Source organism: Salmo salar, chromosome 09, assembly GCF_965601325.2.
Source record: "Salmo salar chromosome 09, fSalSal1, whole genome shotgun sequence".
Lineage (NCBI taxonomy): Eukaryota > Metazoa > Chordata > Actinopteri > Salmoniformes > Salmonidae > Salmo > Salmo salar.
The window spans coordinates 134882357-134896412 of NC_138299.1; the positions used below are offsets into that span (position 1 = coordinate 134882357).

The 14056-nt window shown below is 46.6% G+C and overlaps 3 protein-coding genes across 4 annotated transcripts; 1 reads left to right on the forward strand and 2 right to left on the reverse strand.

The window, feature by feature from the left end:
• Nucleotides 1-243: 243 nt before the first annotated feature.
• On the forward strand, nucleotides 244-3502 carry LOC106612810 (uncharacterized). Of its 2 annotated transcripts, none has more exons than XM_014214325.2 (8): nucleotides 244-400; nucleotides 639-758; nucleotides 920-1211; nucleotides 1287-2199; nucleotides 2359-2488; nucleotides 2605-2711; nucleotides 2834-2930; nucleotides 3030-3502. In XM_014214325.2, the coding sequence occupies exons 2-8, from the start codon at nucleotides 657-659 to the stop codon at nucleotides 3144-3146; spliced, it is 1758 nt and encodes a 585-aa protein (XP_014069800.1). In that variant the 5' UTR covers nucleotides 244-400; nucleotides 639-656; the 3' UTR covers nucleotides 3147-3502. The 2 variants fall into 2 exon arrangements, with proteins under 2 accessions (XP_014069800.1, XP_014069801.1); XM_014214326.2 differs by having other exon boundaries at nucleotides 645-758.
• Nucleotides 3501-8962, reverse strand: LOC123723702 (uncharacterized). Its single transcript, XM_014214209.3, has 7 exons — nucleotides 6634-8962; nucleotides 6173-6296; nucleotides 5800-6071; nucleotides 5544-5716; nucleotides 5145-5337; nucleotides 4108-4675; nucleotides 3501-3998 (listed from the first exon to the last, which is right to left on the reverse strand). The coding sequence occupies exons 3-6, from the start codon at nucleotides 5945-5947 to the stop codon at nucleotides 4428-4430; spliced, it is 762 nt and encodes a 253-aa protein (XP_014069684.1). The 5' UTR covers nucleotides 5948-6071; nucleotides 6173-6296; nucleotides 6634-8962; the 3' UTR covers nucleotides 3501-3998; nucleotides 4108-4427.
• A 950-nt stretch (nucleotides 8963-9912) lies between these two features.
• On the reverse strand, nucleotides 9913-13825 carry ervk-19 (endogenous retrovirus group K member 19, envelope). Its single transcript, NM_001139925.1, is given in 1 exon segment — nucleotides 9913-13825. A coding segment is annotated over 1 exon segment (675 nt). The 5' UTR covers nucleotides 12391-13825; the 3' UTR covers nucleotides 9913-11715.
• Nucleotides 13826-14056: the final 231 nt, after the last annotated feature.

Below are 14056 nucleotides of genomic sequence, written 5' to 3' on the forward strand. Positions count from 1 at the left end.
ACAGTTACAGAATTACATACAGTATGTCAATATGTCAACCAACAGTGTTGTCAAATTAGCACATTAGAGAACAGGAGAACAATCACAGGCACTTTATTTTGTACATCTCTGCCTTTTATATAATAAAGGTTCATTTCGTAACTGCCATTGATTCATGATTTTTTAAAACGTATTTTGGTGTCCTCCATTGGTAGTCATACAAATCAAATAAGACTCATGTCCCATCATCCTTTGCGGAGAGACTTACGTCATTCACATGCGCTTGTTTTGGTCCGTCAATGTGCGAGCCAAACGTGGCTTAACAAAAATTGGCAATATCCACAGATAACCTTCTAAACCTCCACATTTGATCGATTAAATTAAGTCCGTTAACATATCGTGTTGATAAGTCATCTGACAGGTGAGTGAAGTTGTCGTCGCTGTATTGGAATGAATGTTGCTAGTTGTTTTGACGTATGGCTGCTAAATACCATGTCTGATATAACGCTAGCTTGTTCAATCTAGAAGCAGGTTAGCGTTGATTTCATATTTTTTGGAATCTACTGCCATTACCGAAAAACATCACACTAGTCTAGAGACCATTTATTCTCATACATGTGCGTTATTTTTTACCTGTTCACGTAATGCATTACCGTTAGTTACAGCGCTGGTCAAGCATGTTCGCTGAGGAGGATGAGTGGAACGATGACCCAGAAGCCAAAGCTCTGACCAAGACGGTCATCAGCAGTTTCAAACTGTCTGACAGCACCAATATCACGGTGAGCAGCCATCTCAATTTTCTTTATAATTAAATGTACCTATGTAGCTAGCAAGCCAGGCATAACTCACGTTTCCAGTGACCACTTATTCAAATAGAGGGTTGAATTTTGGTTTTCCCATGGTATTTAATTTGACACCTTCACTCTCCTTTCCCGAACAGACAAAATGTGTTGGGAAGAAGAAGAGTTTGTTACGGACCCTCCAAACACTGGGGTCAGTGCCAAACTGGAGCAAGAGCAATGGTGCCCCTCGGGAAGCAGGTAGTGACAGCGAAACAGAGGCCATACTGACACCACACACCAAGAGGAAAAAGAAAAGAAGCAAAAGAGGATGCAAGAAAGTAGCTGCTTCAGGAGAAGAGACCGATAAGGACAGTGGAGATTTGTGTGCCGAGGAGACTGCAGTGCCTGAAGCTAAAAAGCCAATAAAAGCAAAGAAACCAATAAAAGCAGGTGAGTTTCACAAGCACAACTGTCAATTGATTGTCTTAAGTTGAAAAGAGGTTTGAGGTTCTCTCTATTTCCTAGGGTTCAAAAAGGTAAAGAATACAGAGTCCATTATGGGTGGTAGTAAACAAGGAAAAGCTGCAACAGATGCTGAGATTGAGAGATTAAACCGAAAGCAATGGAAAAACAAGATGAAGAACAAGAAGAAATGTAAAAACAAATACAAAATAAAAAATGGAGAGAATACCACCCCCCCAAAAAACACAAAAGCAGAGACCACTGTGCAAAAGGATACAGAAGATGGGCAAAAAACAGCTTCTGGTGTGAACAGGGAAACAGTGGTTGTCCAGACACAACGCCATACAAAGAAAAACAAACAGAAAGAGGGTGAGCGTAAAACACAGAAAAGGAAAAAGGTCCCAGAGGGAAAAGAGACGACTTTCAATGAGACTGCTTCCACTCCAGGCACAGAAACAGTCCAAAACAATAAGAATTTGTCAGAGAAAAAGACAAAGGGGAGCATTCAAGAAAAAGCAGTTCCACTAGGTAAAGGGTTAAAGACAGAAGAGACACCTCGGGTGGTGGTTAACGAGGAGCAGCAAACGGAGCCGTCCGGCGTGAAGAGGAGGAAACGGGACGAGAGTAAAGGGCAGGACCGGCGGAGAGAAAAGCTCAGGAGAATGCTCCATGGCCAGAGCCTGGAAAAGAAAGATCAACCTACAGAGCAGGAGGAGGAGACACGCACCACAGAGGAGGTGAAAGAGGCTCCTGCAGACCGCTCAGCTGCTCTGAGGTCCCGCATGGAGCAGCGTTTGGAGTCAGCGCGGTTCCGCTATATTAACGAGGTTCTGTACACCACGTCTAGTGGGGAGGCAAAACGCATGTTCAGACAGGACCCCCAGGCTTTTAGCATCTACCACAGGGGCTTTACGGCACAGGTCCAGCGCTGGCCAGCTAATCCTGTCGACGCCATCATCTCCTACATACGCCACAAGTGAGTTGTGTTATGCTTCTATCTGACCCTAACATACTTGCAGTGTTTGCAATAAGTCTGCATAGTTTTTGTATTTTTCTTGTATTCGTTCTGGGGTGGGGGAATCCACATTGAAATAGCATGTGGCTTTCTTTGTAAGACCATTTGTGTTGATTTCAGGCCTGCCTCTCTGGTAGTGGCAGATTTTGGCTGTGGCGACTGCAAAATTGCTCTTAGCTTGAAGAACAAAGTCCACAGTTTTGACTTGGCACCCATCTGTGACTGTGTAACTGTCTGCGACATGGCTAATGTGAGTCCAACTTTACATTGATCCTGAATCTGTTTCATCCATGCCTGTTTACTATGCAGTCTGTTTTTCACGTAATAATGATGTATGATTTCTGTTGTTGTCCCACCTCTCTGCAGGTACCACTCAAGGATGGTACTGTGGACATAGCTGTATTCTGTCTCTCTCTTATGGGGACTAACCTTGGGGATTTTCTATTTGAGGCTAACCGTGTGCTGGTGATGGGGTAAGATATATTGTGCAGAAAAACAGAGCTACAGTATGGCAATATGCTGGAGTAGAAGGTGTTCCCATTTATTTTCCCTATTGATGTCATCATTTATTATTAAACACTGTCATTTTTTGCAGGGGTATCCTGAAAATTGCAGAGGTGGCAAGTAGATTTGAGAATATGAGGAACTTCATGGGTGCTTTGTCCAGCCTGGGATTCAAGTTGGTCACAAAGGTAAGGCAGTAATCATAGTAAACAGGGATGGCCATGTTTTTAGCTTTAAGAAATGCATCTTTACAATACCCTACCCTATTCATTTTGCTCCCTCCTTAGGACACAGAGAATAGCCACTTTTACTCCTTTGAGTTTGAAAAGATTGCAGAAGCTCCAGAGAGGGTAAAGAAGGCAGGAGGACTGGAGCTGAGGCCTTGTTTGTACAAGAAACGATGAGGGTAACAGTGATGAGAACATGGGAGAAACTGTTCCAAACATATGTTACAAATGGCACTCTATTCCCTTTATACTGCATTACTTTTGAACAGGGCCCATAGGGCTCTGATCCAAGGTAGTGCACTATATAGGGAATAGGGTGCCATTTGGGATACACACCCAGGAGAGAAGTCAAGCAGGAAGGGCAGTAACAGAAAATGTATCTTCTACTGGATGTAACTGTAAATATGAAAATAACTTTCATAGATGAGCTGGTGTTTTTGACCCCCAAACAATGTATCAAGGATTGCTGATATTGTCAATAACCTTTTGTGGGCTTTCATATGTCTGTTTCAAAGAGAACATGTTCAAAAGTTGTTGACGTCATTGGTATATTTTTTATTAAAAACCTTCTCTGTCTAGAAGTGCTTCAACATAATCGCAGCATTGCATTCTGCAGTCTAGTTTCAAAGGGTATTCGCAGGCCTCACTCGTCTCAGTGTACATGGCACAGGATCTAGATTGGCCACTAGGGGAACACGGGTGATAATGTTATTCTCAGCCAGTTCCCAGTATCTTCTATACCCATGCTCTCCATCCAGATAGAGGGGGCAGGGAGGAGGCGTTGCAGGGGGGGGCTGTCTGGGGCTCGGACAGTGTCTGTGTTCCTCACCCGTGCTCTGACCCAGAGGAGGGGGAGCAGGCAGGGATGGAGAGAGCGTGTGCTCCCCGTGCTCTGACCCAGAGGAGGGGGAGCAGGCAGGGCTGGAGAGAGCGTGTCCTGCAGTGCTCCAAGGCCTTGTATCCCACAGTGCCCCTCTCAGTCCTAGAACACACAGCTCAGGGGAAGAGAGGCTGGGGTTGTTTCAGCACCTAGTGAGACAAGGTGAAACAGCAATTCATAAATGGATTGTGATTTTTAGTAGGTCTAATAAGAACGAGTGATACTGGTAGCTTTGGGAGGCAGTTTAGAGATGACTACCTGGAAATGCAGAGAGATGTTTCTGATGTCCCTCTGCTTGGCATGGGCAGCCTCCCTGATTAACACACACAAAGGCCCTGGCCTTGGAGAAGGCAGACAGGCAGTAGGCATTGGTTGGACCTCATCACATAGGTACGCCTTCAGCAGCTCTGCTCTCGGCGGAACAGGCTTGAGGCGGTCAGGAGAGAGGCTTGCTGTTTCGCATGGGCAGGTTGAGCTCAGAGCGCAGGTAGGAAACCACAACCAGTCCGTCCCACTCTGCCTGGAGGAAGTAACATAGGGGTCGCAGGGATGGAGCTCCTACACTCACGACCCTGATGTCATCCTTGCGTCCCAAGCTGTCCTTCAGGGCTAGTAGTCTGTCCCGGGCCTGGATGGGTCAGCTCATTGGTGCTCCTGACCCTGCCAAAGGGCTTCTTGGAGTCTTGAAGCAGGGTGTTCAGGGTTTGGCTGTGAACCTTCACCAGCTCTCCTGCCAAACCAGCACTAAAAACCAACACAAAGGGGTCGCTGGTGTTGGCCAAAGCCAGAACACGTTGCTCCAGACTTTGCAGCAGGCCTGATAAGTCTACAGAGATGGCAAAAGACAGTCAAAGAAATGTTCCTTCGTTTAATCAGAAGAACAGATTCCTATGACTGCTGAAGGTTGAACATGTAAGTAGGGTAATGTACTTAAAATTCATAGGATATGAGTTCTAATCTTTAATACAGTAACAGTCAACTTTGGACACACCTACTCATTCAAGGGTTTTTCTTTATTTTTACTATTTTCTACATTGTAGAATAATAATGACATCAAGACTATGAATGAAATAACATATATGGAACCATGTAGTAACCAAAATAGTGTTAAAGTAGCCACCCTTTGTCAGCTAATGTTTTTAGCTAGGTTTTTTTTAGCCCATTGATTTTGATGTAATGTTTGAGTCACTCATATCACAATTGCAGGAAATTAGCTTTAAAACTGCGGAGGTTGCATGGGTCCCGAGGTGGGGATTTGTTACTACGCCACACTACTACAGAAGCACTGGTCTAACCTTTGAAGATGATCTTCCAGTGTTTGTGTTTGAGTGTGGGGCTGCTGAGTTTGGCCAGCACAGGGAGCTGCTGGATGAAACGCTCAAGCAAGGTCTCCTGCAGCACAGCATCTTGGGAAGGGATGGTCCTGGCAAGGGATACCGCCTGCTGCAGCCGCTCATCCACTTTCTCCTGGGCTCTCGACACAACAAACTGACACCAAACATTTATATTTTTTTTTACTTTGGTCATTTAGAAGACGCTCTAATTCAGATCGACTTAGTCAGTGCATTCAGCTAAGTTTAGTAGGAAAAAACTAACGTCACAATTCTTGCAAGTAGACTCACATTAACATGAAATTAACAGTAGGTGAAAATATTAGTCCTTCCCATATCAGATTCAATAAGCATACTAGGTACCTTGTTGATCAACAGAGAGGCTATTAGAATAGAGCAACCAGACAGACACCTTGCTGATGAGCAGCAGCCTCCACTCTTGGATCTGGGCGGTGGAAACATCAGCTCCCACAGTCCTTTGTGAGCTTCCATCTTCTGCCTGGCTTCGGTTACAAAAGTAAAATCCAGAGGGTTTCCTACAGAGAGGACAAAGATAAGAGAGTGAGGAAGGAGCAATGTAAACACAGGGCAGGAACCCTCAGTCCCTCTCTCATCTCACCTCTGAGACTGTTACTGGTCCTGCTGAGCTCTGTCAAGGCGAGCAGAGACAGCATACACCTGTCTGCACATGGTCTTGAGCTTGTTGAGCATCTGAGCAGCATTCTGAGTGGGGTCCAGATATGGTCCAGAGGTGGTTTTAGTCTCATCCAGGTCGTGGGCCAGGGAGGAGAAGGTGTTGTCCATGGTGTCAGCCATGGAGGAAAGATGCTGGCACACTGTCTCTGCTCGCTGCTTCAGGAGAGGAACAAAAATGTCCCACAGGTCCAGCATCTAATAAATAATAACAAACAATATCTGTAGGTAGCTCTTCTTCTGATGACTCAAAATAGGTACAAGAAAATTATTCAGACAAATCAAAAGCTATGTTTAACCTGTTCCTCCAATACCAGCTCATCTGGGGTCATCTGTCTAGTTGGTGCGAACGGTTTCGTAGAGCGAGTGTAGGTACTTCAGTTGTTATTGAATGTCATTAGACATTTTCGCACAGCGTTTCACCTGAGGGAATAAATCCAATGGGGTTGATTAAAATATAAAGTATTGATTAAAGGAAGCTCCTCAATCAACAGTCAACAAATCCCCCCTCTATGGAGTTCAACAGAGGCCCTGCATGGGGAAGCAAAACCACACATTCAGTATTCTTCCCAAATGGCTCCCTATATAGGGCACTACTTTTGACCTGGGCTGATGTGCAGGGCCGCACAATCAGATAACAAGACCATAAAAAGTCCCCAGTGATACCAGTAAAACACTGCCACACACTCGCACACACATGCAGTAACTAAGTTGATCTAAAGTCACACAGCACATGCAACCAAAAAAAACACCAACATACCCACACCTATCTTCTCCTGGATGTGGGAGCAGGTGACGATGAGCAGCTTTTTTGAGGTGGTGAGAGAGGGCACTGTGCGTACCCTGTCAGTCCAGAAGCGCACCTTCTGAATGTGCTCCTCGTAGTGTAAGGCAGGCATGCCCCTATTGGTCTCCAGAGAGGCTGGATTCCATTGGCTGGTGAACAGATGGATGTCAACCAACCGGGAGTGTCCCTCACACAGCTGCTGGATCTCAAGCCCAGCCTCCTGTGGGTCAAGGGAGAATCAACAAACATTCCATGGTCCGAAACCAAACGTTTTGAAAGATAGGGCATCGTTGTAGAGCTTTTCAGAGAAAGTAGTTAAAAGATAAAGTGTGAATGATCTGTGTGATCCTGGCTTGCTCTCTCTGGACCTCCTAAACCCCAGCGTTGAGGCTGAGCTGCCATTCCAGCTGTTTCCTGGACAGTGGGCAGTACTGCCCTGTCAGCCTTTGTCCTGGACCATCAGAGGGGTCAGCTTGGGCAGCACCAGCCTGGGAGCTGATAGAGCACACTGATGCTCCCGCTTGTAGAAGCTGCTGACACCAGTCGGCTCACTGTCCTTCTCCCAAAAAGCTGAGAACCATGCACATACAAACACAAGCGATGAGCGTAAGAAAATGTATATCGTTGCCTGTTTTTCCCCCAGTGCTTTAACTCCTGTTTACCATGTATTAGACATTTTTCCTTGGTAAACCATGTTATGGGATGAACAACATATTCTATCAAATTATGGACTGTGGTACAACTGGGGAGATAGCTAATCTCCTGTCCTGTCCAACATTACCTGTGATAACTCCACACTGCCCTTTCCCACCTGGACAAAAGGAACACCTATGTGAGAATGCTATTCATTGACTACAGCTCAGCGTTCAACAGCATAGTGCCCTCAAAGCTCATCACTAAGCTAAGGACCCTGGGACTAAACACCTCCCTCTGCAACTGGATCCTGGACCTCCAGACGGGCCGCCCCCAGGTGGTAAGGGTAGGTAACAACACATCCGCCACGCTGATCCTCAACTCAGCGGTGCGTGCTCAGTCCCCTCCTGTACTCCCTGTTCACAATGACTGCACGGCCAGGCACGACTCCAACACCATCAAGTTTGTTGATGACACAACAGTGGTAGGCCTGATCACCGACAATGATCAGACAGCCTATAGGGATGAGGTCAGAGACCTGGCTGTGTGGTGCCAGGACAACAACCTCGCCCTCAATGTGATCAAGACAAAGGAGATGATTGTGGACTACAGGAAAAGGAGGACCGAGCACGCCCCCATTCTCATCGACGGGACTGTAGCGGAGGAGGTTGAGAGCTTCAAGTTCCTTGGTGTCCACATCAACAAACTATCATGGTCCAAACAGACCAAGACAGTTGGAAGAGGGCACAACAAAGCCTATTCCCCCTCAGATCCTAAAAAGGTTTTACAGCTGCACTATCGAGAGCATCCTGACTGGTTGCATCACTGCCTGGTATAGCAACTGCTCAGCCTCCGACCGCAAGGCACTACAGAGGGTAGTGCGTACGGCCCAGTACATTACTGGGGCCAAGCTTCCTGCCATCCAGGACCTCCATACCAGGCGGTGTCAGAGGAAGGCCCTAAAAGTTGTCAAAGACTCCAGTCACCCTAGTCATTGACAGTTCTCTGCTACTGCACGGCAAGTCTAGGTCCAAAAGACTTCTTAACAGCTTCTACCCCCAAGCCGTAAGACTCATGAACAGCTAATCAAATGGCTCCCCCCCCATTTTATGCTGCTGCTACTCTCTGTTTATTATCTATGCATAGTCACTTTAACTCAACCTACATGACTAACCAGTGCCCCTGCACATTGACTCTGTACCGGTACCCCCTGTAAAAAGCCACGCTATTGTTTTTTTACTGCTGCTCTTTAATTATTTGTTACTTTTATTTTTTACTTAACACTTATTTTTCTTAACTGTATTGTTGGTTATGGGCTTGTAAGTAAGCATTTCACTGTAAGGTGTACACCTGTTGTATTCGGCGCATGTGACAAATACAATTTTATTTGGCTATGGTGTTCACTACCTGAAAGGGCCATTGTTCACAGCTTTCTTTGCAAAGATTTCTACCACCTCTGTGCCAGTCAGAGGCTCTCTGTGCTTGGCATCTTTTCTTCTGTCTCTGTCTTGATCAGCCATCTTTACCCGGGACACGTCTCCATGATCTGTAAAGCTGAATCAACAATGGACACCACAATACTAAATGTTCTATCTGAATTTTTTGGAAAGACCACTGTCACATTTGAACACAAGTGAAATGAAGCAGCAAACACACATGCTCACTGCTTAACCTACTTGTCCAGTGCAGATTCCTCAAATGACACTGGAGTAGCTTTGACAGCGATATCAGTCCCCAGCACTGAAGCAATCAGACGAGGTCCCTCCATCCACAGTGACTTCCCCAATGCCACCTCAAGACCCACTTCTGCCACTAGGCGAGGGAGATCCACCATGGACAGAGGAGTGAGAGCAGGGGAGATGTTTCCAGTGCTGAGGGCTCAACCTGGCTTGGGCTTATACATGAAGGCTGGTGAGGAGGCATGGTGCTCCTGAGACTCCAGTGGTGGTAGTGAGAGTAAAGAGGCCAAATTGGCTGCTGGGATGGGGTCCCTTTTCCTCCCTCTAGGGAACCATCCCTTGGCCTTGCTGTGCCTCATGCATGGTCCTGTGTTGACTATCTCTTTTTGGAGCAGGCCTAATTGCAGGATGTTCTGTATCATTAGTTCTGCCACAAAACGCCAAGCTTTAGCCACTATTTGCTGAGTTCGTCTTCATATTCCTCTGTTGAGCCCATTAATGAAAAGAAAACTCCCAAGAATTCCTGCCATAAATGAGGCAAACAGCACAACTTATCATTTAAAGGGATGTCAGATTTTGCAGATACAGATGACATTGACAGAAAAGATAAAGTCATGGGTAGAAACTTTGTTGTGGCCTACATTATCTTTGACAGGTTAACTTTTTTTTAGGCAAGAGAAGATATTAGAGAAGAGACAAAAACAGGAAATACCTCAGACAGCTTCGCTACCCAACTGTTAGTTAGCTAACGTTACAGTTAGCAATGAGGGCTCGAATGCAAAAAAAAAAATCACTGCGTGTAAAAGTTGATCTTATGGGAGCTAGCTCGGTAGCTTGCATGAATATATAACTGTCCATTTAGATGGGAAAATGGCTAACTAGCTTTATTAACTATCTAACTTAGCTGTTTGAATGTTAAATGATGAGACAGAGGCATTGATGCGAGTAACCAGTCTTGTTCAGTATATAGCAATACATCCGGGTATTTCAAGCACACCGGTAAAAACACTGGAGTTGCAGTAATTAACATTTACCAACAGATGGCATCACTGTGCCATCTTACACCCATAACATCTTCCCTTTTATAAAATAGGACAGGAGCTGTCAATTCACTAACAAAACAAACCTAGTAATAATTTCCAACATGAACAGTTTAGTTTTTTTTTTTCAGGTAACAACTTAACACATTTTGATACGCTCTTCACTTTTATCTCTGTCTGTCAACAATCCCTAATGGGAAACCTACAGATTAAGTATTTTTGGTGGCTGGGACAGACGCCCACAGCGTGAAAAGACTTGTCTGCGAGGACTGCGGGTTCCCGCACAGGCGTGTCACCTGACTGTCTAAGGGGAGTATTGATGGGCGAGGGAGCGGCCGACCTGTGATCCCCTGGCTCTTCGCCCAGTGCCTCAGGCCCCATGTGACTTGCTGGGGTTCTGTCTTTTGTCATGCGACCCCTTTGACCATCAGGGTTCTGAGTAGGTGCTGGCTCAGCAATCCGAAGGTCAACCCTGTTACGAAGGTACAGTGATCCATTCACCTCGACCAAGTAGGAGCGTGGTGCCACTTTCTGTACACAGGATCCGAGTCTCCAGAGGCCAGTCCGGTCCCCTGGTAGTGTCTTCATCCGCACCGTTTCACCCACCCTGAGCTCAGGTAAGTCTTTTGCTGATTTGTCATAGATGAACTTGGAGACCTGTCTTCTGTGACGTAGCTTCACCAGCACGTCTGTCACCACACATGGCTCCAGGAGAGTGCTGGCTACTGGCAGAGCTGCTTTTAAGCGCCGTGCCATGAGGCGCTGGGCCGGGCTGCTATCCATGCCTTCTGTCAGAGTATTGCGCCACTGCAGGATTGCTTTCCAGGCATCTTTGCCCTCTCGCAGAGCTTTTTTGCAGAGGTTCTTTGCGATTTTGACTGCGGACTCCGCCTTCCCATTAGCTTTTGGGTGTCGTGGTGATGAAGTGAAGTGCTCGAATTCCCAATCTGCAGCAAATTTTCGGAACTCAACTCCGGAGAATTGGGGTCCATTGTCTGAAATTACCCTATCTGGCTGGCCATAGCGGGCAAACTGAGCCTTGCAGCGTTTGATTGTTGTCTCTGCTGAGAGGTCGGGGAGGAGGTCAATCTCCCAGAAGTCTGAGTAATGATCGACTACCAGCAGAAAGTCTTCGCCACTGTGCTGGAAGAGATCTAGACTTACTATCTGCCAGGGGCGCATCGGTAGCTCGTGGGACATCATCGTCTCTCTCTGTTGCTCAATGGCATATTCATTGCAGATTGTGCATTTACTGACATAGTCTTTGATTTGACTCTGCATTCCTGGCCAATACAGTGTGTCACGTGCTTGTCTGTAACAGGCCTCATTTGTTATGTGACGAGTGCACGCGCGCCAACATCTCAGGGCGCAGAGACCGGGGAATAACGACTCTCTGACCCTTGAATATTACTCAGTTTTGAACACTGAGCTCCTCTTTGACTGGCCAATAATCTCTGACGGCTAAAGCAGTTTCTTCCTTGCAGTCGGGCCAGCCCATCAGAATCACAGACCTCAATGCCTGGAGTTGCTCGTCCCTGTCTGTGTGCTGTCTGATTTGTATAAGGCGCTGGTCCGTGACATTGAGGTAGTCAGCCTGGTTGATGTGTTCAACATCCACTTGCTCTGTTTGTAAGCTGCACACTGTGTGTCGTTCATGCATGGAGCGTGTGTGAGTGCCTGATGCAGTAGCCCTGCTGAGCGTGTCACTCACATACATCTCTGGCCCTGGCTTGTACACCACCTTGAGGTTGTAGTTTTGTAGGGCCAGTAGCATGCTCTGCAGTCATTTCGGGGCATTCAGGAGAGGCTTGCTGAATATAGCAATAAGGGGCTTGTGATCTGTCTCTGCGGTAATATTGTTGCGCCCGTACAGGTAGTGGTGGAAGCGTTGGCATGCAAACAATGCTGAGGCACTCCTTCTCTATCTGGGCATAGTTCTGCTCTGTTGGGGTGAGTGCCCTAGAGGCGAATGCCACAGGCTGGCCCTCCTGCATGAGGCAACAGCCAAGTCCATACTGGCTTGAGTCACTCTGAATCGTGACAGGTTTTGACACATCGTAGTATCGCAGTACAGGTGTCTGGGTGACCAGTTGTTTTATTTCCCTCACCGCTGCGTCATGTTTTGGGAGCCAATGCCAGATGGTGTCCTTGTCCATGAGCCTCCTTAGTGGCTCACACACTTCAGAGAGCCGCGGTAGGAACTTGGCCAGGTAGGTGACGAATCCAACGAAACGCTGCACTGCCTTCACGTCAGATGGGTGGGGCATTTCCAAGACAGCCTTCACTTTTTCAGGATCCGCCTTCAATCCAGTGAAGGACAAGATGTGCCCATGAAAGCGGACCTCTGGCACTTTAAACTGGTGCGTTGAAGACATCATGGTACTTGCTTAGGAGTGTCTCCTTGTTCAGGGGCCCAGCCTGGACATCGTCTATAATGTTAAGATCAGCTGGGATGGTGAAGTTAATAAGTCCAAGGCGCTCGCATGTAGAACCTGACAGTAATGGCTGTTGACTAGCCTCAACTATTTCAAACTCAAGGGTGTGTTTCTGGCCACGTAAAACACACTCTGTCACAAACAGGCCTAAAGAGGTCATGAACTGTCCTGAATACAGTTTCAGCTTGGTGCTACTCTGTGAGTTTTCTCTGGGCGCGAGCCTCCTTTTGTCTTTAAGGCTCATAATGTTACATGTGCCCCCTGAATCTAGCTGGCATTGCTGTGGTTTATTATTAAGTAGCAGACTGACAAACCACTTTTGTCCTTTTGCCCTCACTGCCCCTATGCACTCGCTAGCATATACATCCTCTGTGCTGTTGTTCCCTTCATCTGTGTTTGTTTCAATGGAGTGCACTTCACCCTCCTTTCTCTTGCTTTTCATGCAGACCCTTGCGAAGTGATTAGCTGTACCACAGGATTTGCATATTTTCCCATAGGCTGGGCAGTGTTATTTTCCTCATCCATGAGAAATGCCACAATATCGGCACGTATTGGGGTTGTCTGCTGCAGAGTTGGCTGTAGTATTAGCATTAGCTGTGGCAAAGGGGAATTTCATATGTTGTCTGTCTTTCTAGTTCCATGGACCTTATCCGTATATCTGTAAGCTCTGCTGCACGGCATGTCTCCACTGCCAAGACCAGCGTCAGGTCACGTTCTCTCAGCAAACGTCTGCGGGGGCCCTCATCAGTTATGCCAAGCACTATCTTATCTCTGATCAGTTCATCTCTTAAAGCACCATAGTCACATGTTGCTGCCTTTTCCCTTAGCCTAGTAACAAAGCTGTCAATGGACTCCCCGTCCTCCTGTTTGCAACAACCGAAAACATAACGCTCGTAGATAACGTTCTTTGCTGGCTTAAAGTAATGTTCAAGAGCATCAAGAATAGCTGTAGCGTTACCTTGCTGAGCTGCTGTTAGGTTCAGGTTGTGTTTGTATACGTGTCGGCATTCTGTTCCCATTATAGTCATCAAAGTGGCAGCCACTACCTCATCGTCCTTTTCCTGAAGTCCCGTTGTAGTGCATAGTCCTCCCATTCACCTCTAAACGTATCCCAGTTTGTGCTCCAGTCTCCGCTAAGCTTAATAACGGCGGGAGGGGGAATGTTCGCTGCCATGTCTAACCGGTGCTAACAACACTGAAGCTAACTAGCGAACTCACTCTAGCTAAGGACAATTCCGGCGTCCGGCGAAGTTTTACTCAAATAAGCATTTTTAGGGGGTAAACCAGAACAGGTGACTTTCATTTGCGGAAAGCATGGTTAGTTATCCGACTCTGACACCATGTTTGAATGTTAAATGACGAGACAGGCATTGATGCGAGTAACCAGTCTTGTTCAGTATATTGCAATACATCCGGGTATTTCAAGCACACCGGTAAAAACACTGGAGTTGCAGTAATTAACATTTACCAACAGATGGGATCACTGTGCCATCTTACACCCATAACATTAGCTACCTAACATTTCAAACTTGGTCCACCGCAAAATATTAGTAGGTCTCGTTCCCATAGTTACATGGGACGTTACGTCAATTTTTATGGCCCATGTTGT

What these genes read in the sequence shown, in the direction of transcription:
- LOC123723702 (XM_014214209.3), bottom strand. Translation starts at nt 5,947, where the DNA reads ATGAGACTAAAACCACCTCTGGACCATATCTGGACCCCACTCAGAATG. An exon ending in GACCAGTAACAGTCTCAGAG is followed by an intron (nt 5,717 to 5,799) that starts GTGAGATGAGAG and finishes TCCTCTCTGTAG; the next exon opens with GAAACCCTCTGGATTTTACT. An exon ending in CCTCTCTGTTGATCAACAAG is followed by an intron (nt 5,338 to 5,543) that starts GTACCTAGTATG and finishes GTTTGGTGTCAG; the next exon opens with TTTGTTGTGTCGAGAGCCCA.
- LOC106612810 (XM_014214325.2), top strand. Translation starts at nt 657, where the DNA reads ATGTTCGCTGAGGAGGATGAGTGGAACGATGACCCAGAAGCCAAAGCT. An exon ending in CTGACAGCACCAATATCACG is followed by an intron (nt 759 to 919) that starts GTGAGCAGCCAT and finishes TTTCCCGAACAG; the next exon opens with ACAAAATGTGTTGGGAAGAA. An exon ending in CTGTCTGCGACATGGCTAAT is followed by an intron (nt 2,489 to 2,604) that starts GTGAGTCCAACT and finishes ACCTCTCTGCAG; the next exon opens with GTACCACTCAAGGATGGTAC.